The 19,087-nt window shown below is 38.2% G+C and overlaps 1 protein-coding gene across 2 annotated transcripts in view; it reads left to right on the forward strand.

Annotated features, from left to right (window-relative positions):
* Positions 1 to 441: 441 nt before the first annotated feature.
* Positions 442 to 19,087, forward strand: part of LOC118812394 (protein phosphatase 1H-like) — a 41,783-nt gene continuing 23,137 nt past the window's right edge. The window contains exons 1-2 of one of the 2 annotated variants that reach the window (XM_036577378.1): positions 442 to 896; positions 15,847 to 16,012. In XM_036577378.1, the coding sequence (XP_036433271.1) occupies positions 664 to 896; positions 15,847 to 16,012 (399 nt within the window). In that variant the 5' untranslated portion in view covers positions 442 to 663. Of the gene's footprint in view, positions 897 to 15,305; positions 15,396 to 15,846; positions 16,013 to 19,087 lie in introns of those variants that run through there. The other variant, XM_036577379.1, reaches the window with a different exon arrangement.

The raw sequence follows: 19,087 nt of genomic DNA on the forward strand, positions 1-19,087 counted from the left end.
CGAAAGTTTAGAAAATTAATGCTCCTTTTCCCTGTGTTTGAAAATAAAATCAGACAATATTTAGATACTGTTAAGCCTTCTAATGTCATTTTTATTCAGTGTATTTGTTCCGTTTTAAACCTTCCTTTTAAGCACAAGTCTGAAGGACGATTAGGTTGCTGTGACATTTTGCGAGGGGGCGTGTCATACAGTGGGCGTGTCTCGGAGTGGGCGTGTCGTTGAGGCTTTCGGGACGCAGACTACACAGTAGTCTGTTCTATACAGTATGAGTTGTTCTTTACCGTATGAATGGATTTAAAAACACGTTTGTTGTCCTTTTAAAGCCACAGTTTCATAACGAAAAAGGATTTAAAGATAGAGGCTTTCTGACGTGGGCGTGTCCTGTAGGATTTTCGGTCCCCAAGCTCCGCCCTCTCCGGGGTCACCTGACCGCTCATCGCGAGAGTGTTTCAGGTTCTCGGAGCTGAATGGAGAGGTGAAGCGGTCCGTGTGTGTGTGATACAGAGTGTGTGTGTGTGTGTGTTTATGTGTTCTTTGTCCGCTTTCGTTTTCCCTTCCTCCGTCGCTCTGTGATTCCGGCTCACCGGCGCGCTGGGGGGAAACTCTGGCAAAGGAAGCCGCGCAGTTCACCGCTCGGACCCGCGGCGCGGCGCCAGCAGCAGCATGCTCACCCGGGTCAAAACGGCCGTGGCCAGCTTCGTGGGCGGCATCATGGCCGGCGCTCCGGACGGAGAGCAGCTGAGCGGCGCGGAGCTGCCGCCCAAATTCCCCTACATGAGGCCGGCGTTCCTCGGACTGTCGCCGGACGAGATCGAGTGCTCGGCGGATCACATCGCCCGGCCCATCCTCATCCTCAAAGAGACGAAGAGATTACCATGGGCTACGGGCTACGCAGAGTAAGTCCACGTCCATCTTTAATCTACAGCATGTCAACATAACCAGAGACTTGTTGACAGAGTGCATATAAGCCAGCATGTCATTTACAGATACATATTTCAGATGTATTATCCTTTTATTCCCACCACATCTCAGTTAAAGAGAAAAACTTGTATGTTATCACTGAAGACCAGCAGATACACTCCCCGAGCACTTCATTATGCACGTCTACGCTTATTATCAGGTTATCAGGTCCACCTACCATATAGGTGCACTGTGTAGTCCCACAGTTACAGACTGTAGTGCATCTGTTTCTTTGCATAATTTATCATCCCCTCTTTACTCCATTTATCAATGATCAGGACCCCCACAGGACCACCAGAGAGCAGGTGTTATTTGGGTGGTGGATCATTCTCAGTACTGCAGTGATACTGACATGTTAGTGTGTGTTGTGCTGGTACGAGTGGATCAGACACGGCAGTGCTGCTGGAGCGGACTCACTGTCCACTCTATTAAACACATATTGTTGGTCCACCTCATAGACATAAAGTCAGAGACAGTCCCAGATGGCAAGAGGATAGTGGGTCAATGTTAGCCTGCTGACGGCAAAGCTGAAAGTTCACTGGCGTTTTGCTCAGCATCTCCAGACAGCCCGACTCATGGTAGCAGAGTATTAGACAAAATGCCACTTTTCATCGCTTATTTCTGCTCACAGTCCAGCTTACTTTTTTGCTTTCATTTCTTTCTTTTATTATCTTAGTAAATAATTATAATTTAGCACAACATTCAAAAAAAACTTTGTATATTAGGCCTAGTCATCATTTTTCTCTCAGTTGTTGGTAATATTTTTCTTGGTTTATTTTCAAAAATAAAAGGCTATGTGCCTTTTGAAGAGGTTAAAAACTAGTTAGACCTTGTATGCAGGACAGTTATCTGGGTGATCAGCACTGGCATGCAGTAAGCAGATGAATATATGCTTGCTATCTGGGATAGCTCATCTGTTACTGCACAGTTTGTGTTAGTCATCCTCTAGCACTTCAGCAGTGGTCAGGTTGTGACCATAGCACACTGTTGGCTGGATATTTTTGGTTGGTGGACTATTCTCAGTCCAGCAGTGACATTGAAGTGTTTAAAAACTCCAGCAGCACTGCTGTGTCTGATCCACTCATACCAGCACAACACACGTTAACACACCACCACCACATAAGTGTTGCTGGAGTGCTGAGAATGATCCACCACCCACATAATACCTGCTCTGTGGTGGACCTGTAGAGCTCTTGATCATTGAAGAATGGAGTAAAGGTGGGATAACAAATTATGCAAAGAAGCAGACAGATTTCAGTCTGTAATTGTGGGATTACAGAGTGTACCTATATGGTAAGTGGAGCTGATAAAATGGGATAATGAGTGTAGACACAAGGTACCTAATAAAGTGACCATTGAGTGTAGTTACTGAAAGATATCAGGATCATTCACAAATAAGATTAGAAAATGTAAGAAAACCAGTATCTACTTTTTAAAATTTCTGCTGTGCACTATAAATGCTGTAAATGCCTCAAATGTCATATTTTCCAGCATTACAAAGCTCTCAGAATCCATGAGAGACAATAGCCCCATGTGTCCCTGTGCACTGGCAGATAATTACCTCAAGTTCAGATATAAGCGTGGTTAACTAATATGTAATGCAAAATATAAAGACATTAAAAGATTACAACAAAACAACAAAAATAGCACTAAGGATAACATTAGCTATAGCAAAATTAACATTGAAAATATGGGGTAATGTAAGCTACAGCAAAATTAACATTGAAATTGTAGGATAATATTAGCTACCTAGTCTTCAACTAATTTTGAAGAATGTTTCATCAACACAGTCATATTTTTCAGGGAATGTTGTGTCCTCAGGGATTTTTGGGTTCCTCTTGAGTCAAATCTGGGGCTTTTTCTTTATATAAGCAGTTGCTTAGAGCCACGAGCCATTGTTTTTAACTTTTTTCTTGATCAAAATGTGTAAGGAATTCAGTTATTTTCTGTCCTTGCAGAATAATATGATTTGGATGGGTGGGGTTGTCACTTAGGGCTTCCCAAATTTTCAGAAACTGGTCTGGCCTGGTCAAATCTGTCCCTTCTCTTTTAATACAGCACAATATTCAAATTGGATCCACCTGTTTAATACTGTGTGAGTCACAAGGATCCACCTGGTTTTGTTTAGGAATTTCCTTTCCTACTTACATTTTAATTTCACTCTAAAAACATCAGAGTTATTTGAATTATTTCTACCATTGTGAGAAAAGTGTATGTGAAAGAAAAAATAGGTATCAGTTTTGTGTTCAGTAGGACCAATTAGCTAACAGCTGTTGTTGAGGCCAGAAATCATATAAACTAGGAATGGCAACCTGTAGATCCACACAGTCTCTGGGGTCTACAAGGGTTCAGCTGGTATTTGACAATAAAAATTGCTTCATGTTTTTTCTGTTATAAACTTTCAGTACACATTCTGTTCTGCTTTGTTGTGTAAACTGCGGATGCTGAGGACACAAAAGCTTAGTTATGGTGACAGATTGTGTTTCATATGTGCGGTGGGATCTCATGGCTGGAGAATTCAGAGATTTGTGCATGCCAGCTGTATGTCACGTTTTCTGTTTTTCTACAGCATGCAAGTCCAAGCCCTCCATTCTCTCTGACCTGTGTGCCCATATAGCTTATACTGAGCGCGTGTAATCTGTGTTAGACAAAGTCCTTCTACAGTGTCATTGCTCTTTTCTATTGTTCTAATTTACGTTTCCAAAGAATTACTGGGACATTGGGGGAATGTTTATGTTTCATGTTTGTTTGTTTATTACTTTTAACTACCTGCTCTGGTATCAGCATCAACATGCAAAACCAGCTGTGCTCTCTCTTTACATCATTCAGCATGCATCAGTGGACAGTTCTCAAATGGGGCTAAACAGGGGTCTATTTTTGGAACAAACATTGACTGACCAAGTAAAACAGGTTGTTTCCTGTTTACAGAATGCTTGATGTGTTCACTGGGCATTAATTAAAGATAAGGCTTATTTTAAGTGTTACAATACAGCAGATGATTTTTGCAGCATCCAAAGATGGATTTTTTTATGTTGATTTAAGTGAGAGCCTTTTCATTCCTAACATTCAGAGAGCTTAATAAGTGCATGTTAACCTGTCTGCTTTTGAATTCTGGCTAATATGTATAAAGGAATATGTGACATAAAACTATTCTTCCATGATGTACTTAAGCAGTAGAACATGAGCGAGAATGTAAAATCATGGCTGTGATTTGGTCATAGATCTTAATAGCTGCAGTGTTATTTGTGGAAACACAATTATGTGTCTCTTATTGCTTTAATGTTTTTAATATTGGCAATTGTCTCCAAAAACAAGTAGTTCCAGCAGCTTAGAGCAAGGCAACTGTTGTTGTTGCAGCCAGTGATTGACTGAATGATGCAAGTATGGTGGGAGAAAAATCAATATGCTGTTATCAGATTCAGATGATCAGATAATACAGAGTGAATACATTTCAACCAATCAGATTGTGTTGTATAAAATGCCCACGGTTGTCAATTAGAGTTACTTTCCCCCTTACTGCAGTAACAGCCTCTACTTTTCTGAAAAGGCCATACACTAGATGTTGGAACATTGCTGTAAGGATTTGATTGCATTCAGCCACAAAAGCATTAGTGAGGTCAGGTACCGATGTTGGATGATCTAGTTCTGGATCACAAACACCACTCCAACTCATCAGTGAGGTATTGGATGGAGCTCCATCACTCCAGAGAATCCAGTTCCACTGCTCCACAGCCCAGTGCTTGGGGGTTTATACGCTTGGCATTGGGTATGGTAAACTTAGGCTCATGTGTAGCTGCTCCAGAGCGTCCCATTCTGTGGAGATTATACAACCTGTGTGCAGTTGAATGGAGTCCACTAATTATAAGGGCAGAAAATATAGTGTAGCTGTGTTTAGAAATTGATTTCAGATCTTTTGTGGTGACGTCTGTCTTTTCCAGTGAGGGTAGAAAATAAAGTCTGAGCTCTGTAAAGGTTGAAGCTTGTGTAAATGGATGGATTTTGCATGTTCATGAGCCTTTAGAGGACTACACTCACAGAAAGTGGTGGCTCTTATATCTTTTGCATATCTCCTTTAGACTCTGTGTTTGTACAGTGTGAGAGAAAACCAGTTCCGGAAGAAAGGTTTTATATAAAGAACACTATTGAATCTGCAAGGCAGGCCAGAAGTCAAAAGTTAGCTGGCAACAAAATAAACTTCATCTGACAGTCCAGTTAGCATTTGCTAAAGTTATTTAAGGGTTGTATGCTGTGTCATGGCACTAGAATATCTTGAACTACATTTCACACCAAGCTTTTGGTTTGGCCTTTTTTTTTTAGCACTTCTCTTGATGTGTTCTGTGTAAGAGGTATACTTCAGTTCACTGTTTATGGAAGTGATCAGTAGGAAGCTTTGGGTGACTCATGCATGATGGTCACATGTGTACGTGACCTATAAGAAGCACGTTCTTTATTGTACTGAAGAACTGAGCAGTGCTTTCAGCCGATTGTAGCCCAGAGCCAAAAGCAACCTACAAATGTATTCAGTTAGGTTAAAATAGATGGAATGTGTTAAGCTGACTTGCATATTGTTGCCATTATGTCAAAAGTTCATATTTTTTTGTTATTTACACAAATTGAAAATGCCAGCTTTTTCTCTTTTACATTTCGTAAATGTTTCATGACGATTGCACCAATATAAATGGTACAAGTAATTTTATTGGTCCTGGAATAAAATCTCATTATATTACCATACACCGAAGTTAAGGTTTTTCCCTTCTCCTATAATGTGTAATAAGGAAGAGTTTGTGTTTTTTTACGACAGCAGCTATGTGTTTTACATAGATTTGGCTATGTAAAACATGTTAAAGGTAGTTGACATGAAAGACAATACGCTTATATACATCTCAAATTTTCTGGGCTGCTTTTCGGAGTAAGAACGCTGATCTGGGATCTGTTTATGCCTTTTACATAGCACTGAATAAGATTACATACACTGATGAGACCTGATCTTAGATCAGTATTCTTACTTTGAGACGCTTAATAAACATGGACGCTGATGTTTTGTCTAGTCTTGGCTTGTCTGACCTGTAACTAAAAAACTGTGTTTGCAGTAAGATGAGAATTGTCTCTTTTTGCCTTGCTGTTTCTTTTTATTTCATGAAGTCAGTGAGGAGTTTTGACTAAAGGGGTCACATAGACAGTCCTCTTATACATTTGGAAAGTAGTAGTAAAGGGTTAAACTGCATCTGGTAATCAAGACGGTCCCTGGCACTGAAGTGGACATGGGAGCAAACGCAGTGGCCCCATTTTAATTCTTTTTGAAACTTACCGTCACTCATTTAGGCTCACCACTCAGATGTCCATCACACCTATGTTGCACAAGAGGTCACTTGTGGCAGAAGTGGAGCAGTGGATAGTGAGGAGCGCATTTTTCAAATGGAACACATTCACCCTCAGCAGGTTAGCCTCAGTGAGCTAATCAGATAGCATGCAATTTTGAAAAAAAAAGTTTTTTTGGGGGGGAAGTTTGAGCATAACATACATATAACGTGTATGTACTTGATTTGTCTGGCTGTAAACTTGGCTTAGAGCCATGGCTTACTGCCTTTATATTTTATGTTGTTAGCTATGAATGCATTGCATACTAACAGGCTAGCTAGCAGAAAGTGATGAAATTGTCCCAGCAGTCATGTATAAGAGATAAAGGAGTTTGTAACTTAAAGCCCAGCAAATTGGTTTTAGATGTTATGCAAAATAAAGTAGTTATCCTGCTACTGTACTGCTATAGCTTATAAACGGCTTTGTCCGCCATTATTTTCGGGTTTGAAAAGGGAAGTTGTGCACAGTTTTTGATATGAAGAAAAACGCTGTGCTGCTGTACTGTTCGTTTTATCTCAGCATGTCTTTGTGGAGAGGTCAGTAGTTTTCACAGCAGGGGGTTTTCACCCCTTCCCTTTCACCCCTCATTGCTCACTAACGGCTCAACACAGAGTCACAATGTTTCACACACAGAGAGCCAACTGTTTTGTAGTTAATCTGATGAGAGATACAGTGGAAAATATTTTATTTAATCATTAATTCAAAATATTTATCCATTTCTATTTTGCTGGCAGAATGCAGAAAGGGGTTGAAAATTCAGTCATGTTCATGTGTGAGAATATTAGTGTCTTGTGATTTGCATAGAACAGATCAATAGAAGAGCAATTGGTTTTTACACTGGCAGTAAATGAGTATATACCGTCACTGAGGCCTGTTACTGCAGTAACTCGGTTAATCATCACCAGGCACAGGCCTACATTTTGCTAATTTAGTTACATTCAAGCAATTATATAGAACATCTTCATTAATCTTCATCAGTGAACTTAGTGTCTGCATAGAACTAATCTAGGAAACATTCCTCACTACATATCTTCTCAAATAGATCACTGGGATTCTTTTCACACACACACATGCAGATAAAAGGATGGTAATTTTATAATTTGGCACTACTATACCTGTCCATACATCATTGCTTTTTTAAGAGGGCAGTAAATGGCTTAGATTTACTGTTAGCAGAGCAGAAAGGAGGATTTCAATCAATGTGTTATTACCAGCCTGTGCTTGGATTTTGGGTCATTTTTTACAGTGTGTGAGTGATTTTAGGATATTGTGGGGTTTAGTGTTCCTGAAGGGAAAATGCTTGCCAAGGTTATTTATCCTCCAAACCTTCTAATACAACTGACTTTCCTTGCAGCACTTTGTTGGAACTTACTACTTTCAGTCAGCTGAAATATTTGCAGATTGTCTTTTCAAATTATTCCTTCAGAACGATTATTTTAGAAACTGGTAAAATATTTAGTTTTTGATTTTTAGACCATTGAAATTGTTAATAAATTGTCTTTAAAAAAAAGTCTTAGTTTTTACTAAAAGTGATTACATTTGTGGCAATAAGCTTGTTCTCTTTTTCTGTTGAGGCCTCTTGTCCCTTTAAAGTCAATACTGTTTTTTCAGCAGTGAAGCGGTCTATTATGTCATGGCTTACATGTTAAATAACCCAAATATGACTGCGGAAAATAATGGAACATATAATTTGTACCCATGGAACAGTTACGTAACTGAAACGATAATTCTGTTGGCCTATGTTAACGTGTCTGCATGCTAATTAGCTGTGCTGCTAACAAGCTCCATTATAGGCTTGAGCCGCAGGCTACACACTTTAACTATAAACAGTATCTCATGATTAAAGAGCTATTCATTTCCAAACTGCATTATTTTACAAGCCTCAAGCGAAGATAAAAATACCCCACAAACTTCCACATTTGTCACACTGAAAAGCTCACAATGAAGAGCCATTTTACTGTAGTTAAATTGTACTATTTGCAAGATTAAATACTGGCTTTAAGACTGGAAAATTTTAAATGGTTTATGTAATTAATCCTAAAAGGAGGGCAATGCTTGACTCCTTATTTGGGGACATATGATATTTTGCCAATAGGGAGAAGCTTTTTGCCTCTTTATAGGGATAAAACCTCTTTCTTTAAAAAATAAAAACGTCTATATTGTGAAAACCTTTTTTTATGAAAATGGCAGCTGCCCATTATATGCTCTTTTACATACATTAAAGGGCCCATATCACATAAACAGTTTTCCTTGCTAATTTTTAATGATTTTGATGTATGCACTGTCAAAGTTTCAAAACCTCATTTACTTACCTGTCCGTGTTGTTCATGATAACTATACTGTGAAAAACAATTCTGCTATGCTGCTTTGAATTCACTGTTTCTGTGATTTCACAAAAACCTACATATTTACATATATTCACCAATTCAGCCTACACCCACTCATCTTGAAGTTATTAGGAGTGTTTCAGCCTGGACTGCTTTTTGAACGAGGCACAATATTGGCCAGCCAATGAGAAAAGAGAGAATTTACACATATTTGTCTTAAAGTATGGTCAGATGATCACGCCTTTCAGTCATGCATTTTGTAGAGATCATGCAAGTTAAACCAGACATTCCAGGTGGGTCTGTATGTGTGTGTGTGCGTGTACTGTATGCAGTGACTGGCTTAAGACACGTCACCTCGGGAAGCCTCAGTGAATTCTTTAGCACCGATTACATTACTGCCTGGCCTCTTTTTGATTTATTGAGCTCTGCAGAGAGACCCAGATCAACTCTTGTGGTGAAAACACTGACTTCATCATTCTTCCTTTTTTTCTTGCTGAAAGGGAAGAAATGAATAAGGGGGGTGTATTTGTGTGACTTTCGCTATCTGCTGAGGAAGATGCCTGAGCTGAATGTTTTAACTAACACTGTACGGTAGCTTTTTATGTTTGCTACTTAACATTGAAAGAACCATGTCATAAACCTTGCAGTCCAAGATATCATATGCTCTCATAGGTTGTCATGTCAAGTTTTGTTCAGTAATATAACAGCCATGTCTTACCACTGCTAGTAATTTTTGTGAGAGGTGCCATAATATTTGGTAGCATTTAGCTGCAGGTCATGTTCATAAGGCTGCATTACAGTTAGCTAAACTTTTCATGACAGCTGACATAAATGTACTTTATACTAATTTTAAAGGTTTATTCCAGTAAGCTGCAGTTGTTATAAAGGCTGATTTTGTCAACTTCAGTGTCAAGTTGACATAACACCTGGGTCAAGTGCCAGGTTTTTGTGTATATTAACCTGTGAAATAACACTTTCTGGGGTGAAATGACAGCATGTTTTAAAAGCTGACCTTTTAGTGGCATATTTGCATGCAGTTCTTAAAATACTGCTATGGACATTTTGATCCTGACAAAATTTCTGACCCAAGTTGTTCCTGAAGATGACACAAAATGGCTTGAGACTATTCTACTTTAAGGTAGTTTTTCAATTTGAATTGAATATTGTGTATGGGAAAGCAATTCCTTATGGCACAACTACCAAGAAAGAAAGAAAAGACATGACTCCTTGAAGAGCCAGACTGTTCAGTAAAAAAGTTAACACAATGCCACACCTGCTCATTTCAGAGGCAAATAAAATATGCATAACTCATTTCAGTGTTTTTGCATTACTATTAGGATTTATAACAACTTATAAACAGCAAAACGAAACTCTGCTTAAAGGTCAGAGGAAGTATACACTGCTAGTACAGTGTCATGGCATTGCCAGCGTGGTTCATAAAGATCTTATCTGAATATATATTATACTCTGTCATTACAATGTCATGATATTACTATAGGGCTTCATAAAATCTTATAAGCACAAATATAATACTCAGTTTACTTAAGGGCCAGAGAAAATATACTGAACATTACAGTGTCCCTTGTCAAGTTGTGTAATATAATCACCATTAAATGTTTGACATACCAAATGTACACTGAGTTACCAAGTCATTTGTCATAACATGCTGTTATTTCACCCCAGAAAGTGTTACGACACAACTTGATGTCAGCAAAAAACTCGACGTAAGTGTTATGTCAACTTGACACTGAAGTTGACAGAAGCAGCTTTTATGACATCTGACTGGAATAAGCCTTTGTAAATGTTTATGCAGGTTGTCAGCTGTCACAAAATGCTTAATTAATTGTCATGAAGCTGTATGAACTTGACACACAGTAAAGTGCTACCTAATATGTTAAATATTTGATGCCATAGAGAACACTTTAGCATGACACAAGCTGTCCTAACCTCAAACATTACGGGATCTGCAACAACAATTACACGTAATGGTAACATGACACTATTGTGTTAATGAACAAAGTCTACCGTGACATACTTATGGAATCTGTGTGATGTAGCACGGTTCGAGTAAAGTGTTGCGTATGGAGTCAAAGAGAAAAGAGTAAAATCTCTCTTGTGCTGATAACTTCCACCAACCAGGATTTGAAGTTGGAATTTCCCAACGATACTGTATTGCCTGAGTTTATTGATTACTGGAATTTTTAGCCTTTTAAAGTCGATATCAACCATCATTTTTCATATTGGTCAGGCCCTGTTGTAAATATAGGTTTCTTTAAATGCAGTGGTAACAACCTCACAGTGCCCCCCCACATTAGATCTTAATAATACTACGAAATAGCCACATTGTGATCATTGAAACTATTTTCAAATGGAGCTAAGTGTCAGTCTATGGAATGGAAATAATGTGTTTAGAGTGAGAATTAAGGCAGCAGTTCAGTATTCCGGTTGGAGCCACACAATACAGACACGTGACGTGACTGTTTGCACTGTAGCTCATCATGTGCTTGACCGTTTCCCTTAGGCTGTCATGTGCTAACTCTGTTATGTCAGCGTTAGATGCACAGCATAAAGTGAACTACTGAAGTCTTGAAATCCTCTTCCTGTGGATCTGCGGTGAAGCCCTTTGTGACTACTCTCAATAAATACAAAAGTAAGCATATTTTCATTAGAATGGCTACATTTAATTATGTTATGTCAAAATCATCAACTTGTAGAAGCTTCTGAGTCATGTTTTCACTTCTTCTAAGTAAAGAATGCAAACTTCCTCGTCCTTATTTGACCAAAATGGATCACGATCTATGTTTTAGGGCACTATTATATACTTGAACATGTTCGTGTCTGAATCAAAACGGAATTCCAGAGTGATTTTGAGGACAGTACAATTTCCTGCAGTGCACTTGTACTTTTTAGTAAGTAGAGTAGACCACTGCATCGGCTGAATGCGCACCAAAGTAGATTGGGAGTCTTTTGTTGCTAAGCAGTGAACTGAATAACATTAGCTAATGTGAATGGGGGCTTCCGAGCCTTTGAAAAATAAACTTCTCAAGCTCTCTTGACTCTTCGTTGGAACACAAAAACAAAAATGTCACTGATGATTAACACTCTCTGTCTAATAATGTGAAAGTAGTACGGACTGAACAGGAGAATCAGGGGCTGTATTGTAGACACTTCCTCTCTTTTGTCCTAAAGTAAGATCTGACAGGGTCAACGTGCGATTTTTGCAAGTTTGTATTACAGAAATGAATTCCCATCTTAACCTCTTCAACTCCTTGAGACCACCGGCGGTTCCAAAATGCACTTCGTCATATTCTTCATAACTTTCATATTTCATAAGCTACATTTAAAAAGTGGGTATCAAAAAGTGGGAGCTGTAACTGTCTTCTTTCCAGTCAAATAGATGGGTAGTGTAATTTTAAACCCTTATAATAAAAGAAGCTGAACTCTGAATTTTTTTTGTCTACTGAAATTCAACCCATTTTTCCACAGATCTGGGCTATAAACTATAAACAGATGGTGTCTCTTCAGTGATCTGCTCTGTAAAATTATTTTTATAAAATAATACAAAGAGCATCGAAGATTTTTGGCTTTCAGCAGGAAATTGTAAGCATGTAGCAATATGTGTATGATCATAAAACACATGTTCTGTTATTTGAGGGGAACTATAAACAAATAAATAAAATAAAAATTCATATTTATTTCATGCAGTTACCAAATAATTTGCCTTACGATTTTGTTATGTAAATTCAGATGGAGAAAACCAAAATATACCCTGGGAAACATATTTTATCTTAGAGCATCTTATCTCAAGCTAGGATATCATAAACTACTCAATAGAGGTTGATAAACAACTGTTATGTCTGTTACCTAGCAACCCGGGATACACACACAAACCTAATGCTGAAACCTAAAGACATAATCAAAGTAACGTAAAGAATTTAGTTAGCTGGTTAGCTGGACAGCTACCAATGTAAGTAAATAAATAAATAAGTCAAAACAAAACTAAAGTGCAATTAACTGGAAGTTGGAAAAAGGTATTAAAAGTTAATAAACAGTTCTAATCTTGACAGCTTCCTGTGCTGTTTAACACGGGCAACGTCGCTCTCTAGTTTCAGTTTTCATTTCACAAAGCTTTACTTGGCATGCAAACCTCACTAATGTTATTCTTCCTAATAAACACATGTTGAACTTCGTCTCCTCATTGTTCACCACCATTGTTGCAGTGTTTTATTAGAACTTAGTTTACAAGTTAGTACACTCAGGTAATAGAGTACATGTACAAAAGAAAATGTTTTATTTAAAAACATGACAGATAGGCCAAATCCCTGTACTAGAAGGCTGACATTATCACACTGTGATGAGCTCATATGGTCTTATGGAAAATAAGACAATCAAAAAAGTTTTATTTCTTAGGTAATGTCACACTGCAGCTGAAGTTGAATGATATGATAGTTTTGAGCTAAATTAGATATTTAGCTCATTGTTTCTCTCTCCATGGACAAGAGAAAGAGCCGCCATTTGATTCTGCAACAGAAATGGCAACCTACTAGTAGAGGGATTTTGTCTGTCTTTAATAATAAATAGCATTTTGCTTGGATTATACACCATATTCTAGTAGTATTTGACATATACACGATATTGATTTATGTCTTAACAGTCTTTGTTCCATTTAAAGACAAAATTGAAGTTTCTATTGTTTATTTTAGTTTAAGAAGTGTGACAACTGATAACATACACTCATATCAGGCAGTAAAGCATTGTTTAACAAAAACTGTTGGAGTATAAAATTCAAATCTAAAATCTGAACATGAAATTGTATTAGCTGACATTAGCAGTTATCAAAATTGGCTTCACACACAAAATGTTCACGTTGGTTATCTAGTAAGCTAAATAGTTCACCCCTCTATAGCACAATCCTAATGAACGAGTAAAGATCCAATTCAGTGAAAGCCTGTGTGTGTGTGTGTGTGTGTGTGTGTGTGTGTGTGTGTTTGTGTGTGTGTGTGTTATAGTTCCACAATAATTACAGAGTCCCAGCACCATATGATGGTGTGATTGTTGACTATTGAGAATGCTGCAGATAGAAATAATCTTTCCTGGCTGTTATGGTTCTCCAGCTTTCAGTAAGAGTGTAGACAATCAAATCCAGGATCTAGGCAATGTGGAGCTAGTGTCACTGCTTTGTCTGCTTGGTGCTTTGGCAGCTTAACTATGGGTGACAGGGACTTAAATGCACTTGTGACCTGACGGAGGCCTTTTAAAGTTTCTTTAGAACTTAGGATGCCGTTTGGTCCCTTCAGGAAGCCCCTTCAGGTATTGCAAGCAAAATAATAGATGCTTGCAGAGTAATATGGCAGTCTTGCTTTTTTTTATAGAGCACTTCCAGTCAATTGGTTGGTATTTAAGCCAAGGGTTGGGAGCTGAGGGCCGGAGTCTAGCACAGTTTGCTGATTTCTCTGCTCTAACATGCAAATGAAACCTGGTGGTTAACTAATGGGTCGAATCAGGTGTCCTTGAGCAGGAAAGTCACCAAACTGTGCAGGAAACCGGTTCTCCAGGACTCTCCAGTTCCTCGCACCTGATTTAAGCAATGGCTACGATTTATTTTCATGCATGACTATTTTCATTTTCATGCTTTTATATGTGGTTATATCTGGTTCATGGCATAATAATAAGGTTGCGTTTTTTTGGACATGTTCAGTGATGTGATAGAACTATCAAAAACAGTAGGTCCAGGGCCCAGTAAACAACCCTGTTTTCAGTTGATGAGGACCCACCAATCTAAGGTTCATATATGCAAGATTGTAGGAGTGTGTTTACTGACTGTATGAACAATCTAGCCTCTAACATGTTGCTCAACTTGAGCCTCTATAAAACCCTATGGATGCTGGAGAAGAAGCAAACCAGATGGTTCAATAAGTTCCTGTGCATTTTGTGCTTGACCCCTCCCCAACCCCCCTTCCCCGCCTTGTACATGGACACTGGGCCAGGAGGACCAGATGCATTTATGATCCAGAAATCAAATTTGAGTGCAGTAAAGCATCCAATTAGATACACTGCCAGAAACTGCAATTTGCACAAACAATTTCCGCCTACTACTCTTGCACAGACACAACACAGCACAACAAAATGACACAGTTGCTTTTCCTAAACTGTCATTACTTAACAAAGCTCTCTGACTGATTGTGTTTTAGTGCTCAGGCTGTCTGGGGTATTTGACAGTACTTCATAATAAGCCTGCATGATACAGACAGAATACTGCAATTACATTGATATATATTGTGAATGTGACATGCTTTCCAATGTAATACAAACACATTAATAAATCTTTGATGGGGTTAAAGATCAGCTTGCATTGCTTTCATGTTTGTTGGAGAATATGAATAGCTTGATTCATAGAAACACCCACAGAAGCTCGTCTGGATCTTTTGTGATTTGCTCAGCTCACAACAGAACAGAGAGTTTGTTAGAGGGCTCATTTGTATATTACAAACCTCTGTGTTGCAGTATTGAGATAATGATTGACAAATGATACCAAGCTTACTAACAAGTTCCTGCTTGTGATGTGTGATGTTCCTCTGTCTCTGCACACTCTGGAACAAATGCCCTCATTTTACAGTGAGGGGAACAAGTGTTCAGACAGTGTTGTTTTTGTTATTTGATATACTTCCCGTGCATATATCCACTTCAGATTTACACACAAAATGGCTTTTGACGTTGTACTTGTAAATATGAACAAAAAGGAATGTGTTCGTAAGTATAAACAAATATGTTTTAAAAATGAAATTGATCAGGGAAAAAGTATTAATCAAAGTACGTAAGTATTTCGTTTGAAGGCTTTGAGACACCTACGACAAGAAGTAATTTGTTTTTTGCAGCATTGTGTTTCCTTTTTGCCCCATTCCTCTTGGCTTTTTCAGTTCCCCAAGGTTATGAGGGTCCCCTTGTAATTTCAGAATCCTCCCTACATTTTCAGTGTGATTGAAGTCAGGATATTGACTAGGCAATGCAAGCACCTTCACCTTTTTTTTGAAAACCACTCTTGAGTTGCTTTATGTTTCGAGTTGTTGTCTTGTTGAAATGTCCTCCTTATCCAATATCTTGGACAATGAGATTAAATTCGAATATGTCCCAGTACATTGCTCCATTCTGTTTTTCTTTGATGATGTGTAATATCCGAACACATCCGTGTTTGTGTTTTCAGGGTGATAAATGCAGGGAAGAGTGCTCTGAATGAGGACCAGGCGTGCTGTGAGGTTATTGTGGTAAAGAAAAGGCCCGGAGGATCGTCTACACCGAGCAAAACTCCCACAGCCAAAAGGAGGTCTTCACTGCCAAATGGAGAGGGTCTGGGGCTCAGAGAGAATTCAGTGAGTTCAATTCTTTGCTCCAATTATGTTCAATTCTGAATATTGCAATACTAGACAAATTGCAATTCAGCAATTTGTCTAGTATTGCAATAGGGCTGTATAATATGGATGAAGTACTAGAATTTTGCTTCATAATGCAGTTATGAAAAACTATATGCAAAAGTGGTCAAATTAACATCATTAGTCAAATAAAAAAGTTTTGATGGTTATCTAAATGAAAATACGTTAACACATACTCTACAAAGAAAACCAGTTTGAACAAATATGGCATTTTTCTCTGTATTTCATGCACAATTTGCTGCTTTGTGAATAAACTTTAGACTTTGACCATTTCTGTTTAATTAACACATTGGAAAAAAGAAAACCTAAAATATAAAATGTGTTGTAACTTTTGCACATACCACTTTTTCTGTTTGTTTTTTTTCCCCCAACAAATAAACAGTAATTGTGCATTAAAATGTACAGAAGTGTTTTCTCTGTAGAGGATGTGTTATTTTCACTTAGAAAATCAACAAAACATGTAATGTGATCGAGGCAGCCATATAGTTTTTTCCCCCACAATTTTTGCGTATCACTGTCTCCAGTCAAATCTCCTCATGTCTTTTCTGCCTGCTGCATCATTCTATAACTTCCCTGCCAAAGACATATCCTCCCCACTTAGTTCATCTTCCTATAATCTAAATTCACCTACGTCATGTTCTATCTATACGCACATCTCAGCGGCTCTCTCTGTTGTTTTTTTATTCCGTCTCTCAAGTTCACCCACATCTATATTATTTCCAGCAGCCCACAGCCAGTGCTCTTGTGCATGTCTGTTTTTATCAGGGAGGTTTGTTCTGTTCCGGAGTCGGCCCCTGCAGTCACATCATACACGCAGTGTCTGATTGGGTTGACCTCTCCAGCGCCCACACATGCTATTCGCCCTCATGAGTCATGATGTGTTTTACCTTCCCCTTCCACTCTTTCTCTGGGTTGGTCAGCACGTAGATGACTCAAGGAGATGAATACAGGTTGAAAAGACTACAAAGATAGCTGCCACTATTTTTAGTCTCTAGAATTGCAAAGTCCTACATATGCAGAGAAGTTTTGGTTTAACTCTTACATAATGTCTCTCCAGTGATACATTCAGATACTTGGTCCCCTTTTTTACTCATTAATATCTGCTCCCCCCCACTGGTAAAAATATAACATGACTATACATAAAGATGCTGAAAAGAGTGCCAAAAACTATGAATACTATGATTTTTATTCAACATTTTGCATACCTTACTGCACTAAATCAGCATAAACAGGTCTAGTTATGCTCACTGTATAGTGAAACATGCAGTTCAGTGTTCTTTAAGTACTGATGAAATCCAATTTTCCCTTATTCTGATCTGATCGTAAAATGAGACAAATCACACAAAAAAGGTTTTGTTATTCATCAATTTCATGTTTGGCATATCTGTATGACCAAACTCACGTCTGGTAGGTGTCAGTTTAAGTGTAACAACCTGAAAAAATATGCTGGATTTGCCATAAACTAAATCAGACCATCATAAATATCATCTACATTATTAACAATAACAATAAAAATAGAAAATAAAATAATGCTAATAATTTGTGTACATGGTAGTCTAGTACAAAAGTGGATGTACCTATTTTATGTGCACATTGGTATAAACAAATGCTGCAACTATTCCATGTTCCATTTAAAGATATTTTACACTGCTTTTGTCTTATACTACTGACACCACCCAAAAAATAAAAATACAAAACACAGCTAGTGCACAAACATCTCATACACTGCAATAATACAGTGTTTTAATTTGTTCCAGTCATCGTAATTTTAACACTAAAGTTTGGTCAGTAGGGGGAGCAGTGCACTCACTGCTCAACTGCAAACTCCACCTATGAGCACAGGCATTGGCTCAAGAACCGCTTAATGTTGTTATTTTTATTGGCTCTCTACTGAATCTGCATGAATTACAGAATTATGAATTGTGCTTCATGCAAATGATATGTAAATGAGATGCTGGTAGGCTGGCACTTGATTTCACGCACTGAACGTGATTCTTCATTTCCTCTCAAATCTCCTCTTGTTTTCACATCACATGAAAGCTTCATGGACCTTTTATCATGGTATTTTATCACAATAATGATAGATATCATCACATTGCCCATCCCTACCACAGAGTAGTTGGTGGGTCTACCTGTTGGTCCACGTCCACGTGGATATTGTAAAATGTATCGTAATATGTTGCTTAATGGACATCTGTGATGGAAACTGGAAACTGCATTCACTCTGTGGAAATCGCATGATTTTCATGTTCAGATTCATGTGAACTCACACAATGAAAGTGTTACGAAATTAAAAGATAATAATAATAAATACATTTTGATTAATGTTACTTTGTTCACTCACATATCTATAACAAAAACATTGCTTTTTATATGGGAAAAAAACTTTTCCTTATGGTTAAATTCTGGCAAATAATACAAATGTGATCAATTATTTATTATTAACCTTAAAATTAATATTTGTCAAAATTAATTATTTTGATCATTTGACATCCCGACACAGAATATATTTGTATATCTTTGAAATTGTCTTCCATGACCTTCCGCGGCCTTCACATAACCTTTGTTTAGTCCTCATCTCATATCCCCCTAGTGGTGTGTGTGCATGTGTGTGTGTGTGTGTGCGCATCTGCGGGTGTGCGTGTGCGCCCATGCACCTGTGTTTCCTCAGCTGTGCAAAGAGGCCTGCTTATGCATTTGAAGTGGTGGAATAAAGCCATCAAAAGTACCATATTAATTGTATCCTAATGCTGAAGCACATCCTCAATGAGATGGTAGGAAGACACTGAACTATATATAGAAGCACTCGTGTGAGTTGATGCCTGTTCAATAGAGTCCGCTGTGTGTGTGTGCGTGTGTGGAGGCTAATCCTCTTAGGGATGCCTCTCTAGGGACAAACAGATGCTTTGCTGGAAGGCATGGCCTTGAGCCAGAGCACCAGCATGTACTTCACATGCCACAAATGTTCCTGTACATTTATGAGTCATTTTACAGCAAGTAGTTTCACAATGATGA

Source organism: Colossoma macropomum, unplaced genomic scaffold (genome assembly GCF_904425465.1).
Source record: "Colossoma macropomum unplaced genomic scaffold, Colossoma_macropomum, whole genome shotgun sequence".
NCBI classification, from domain to species: Eukaryota; Metazoa; Chordata; class Actinopteri; order Characiformes; family Serrasalmidae; genus Colossoma; species Colossoma macropomum.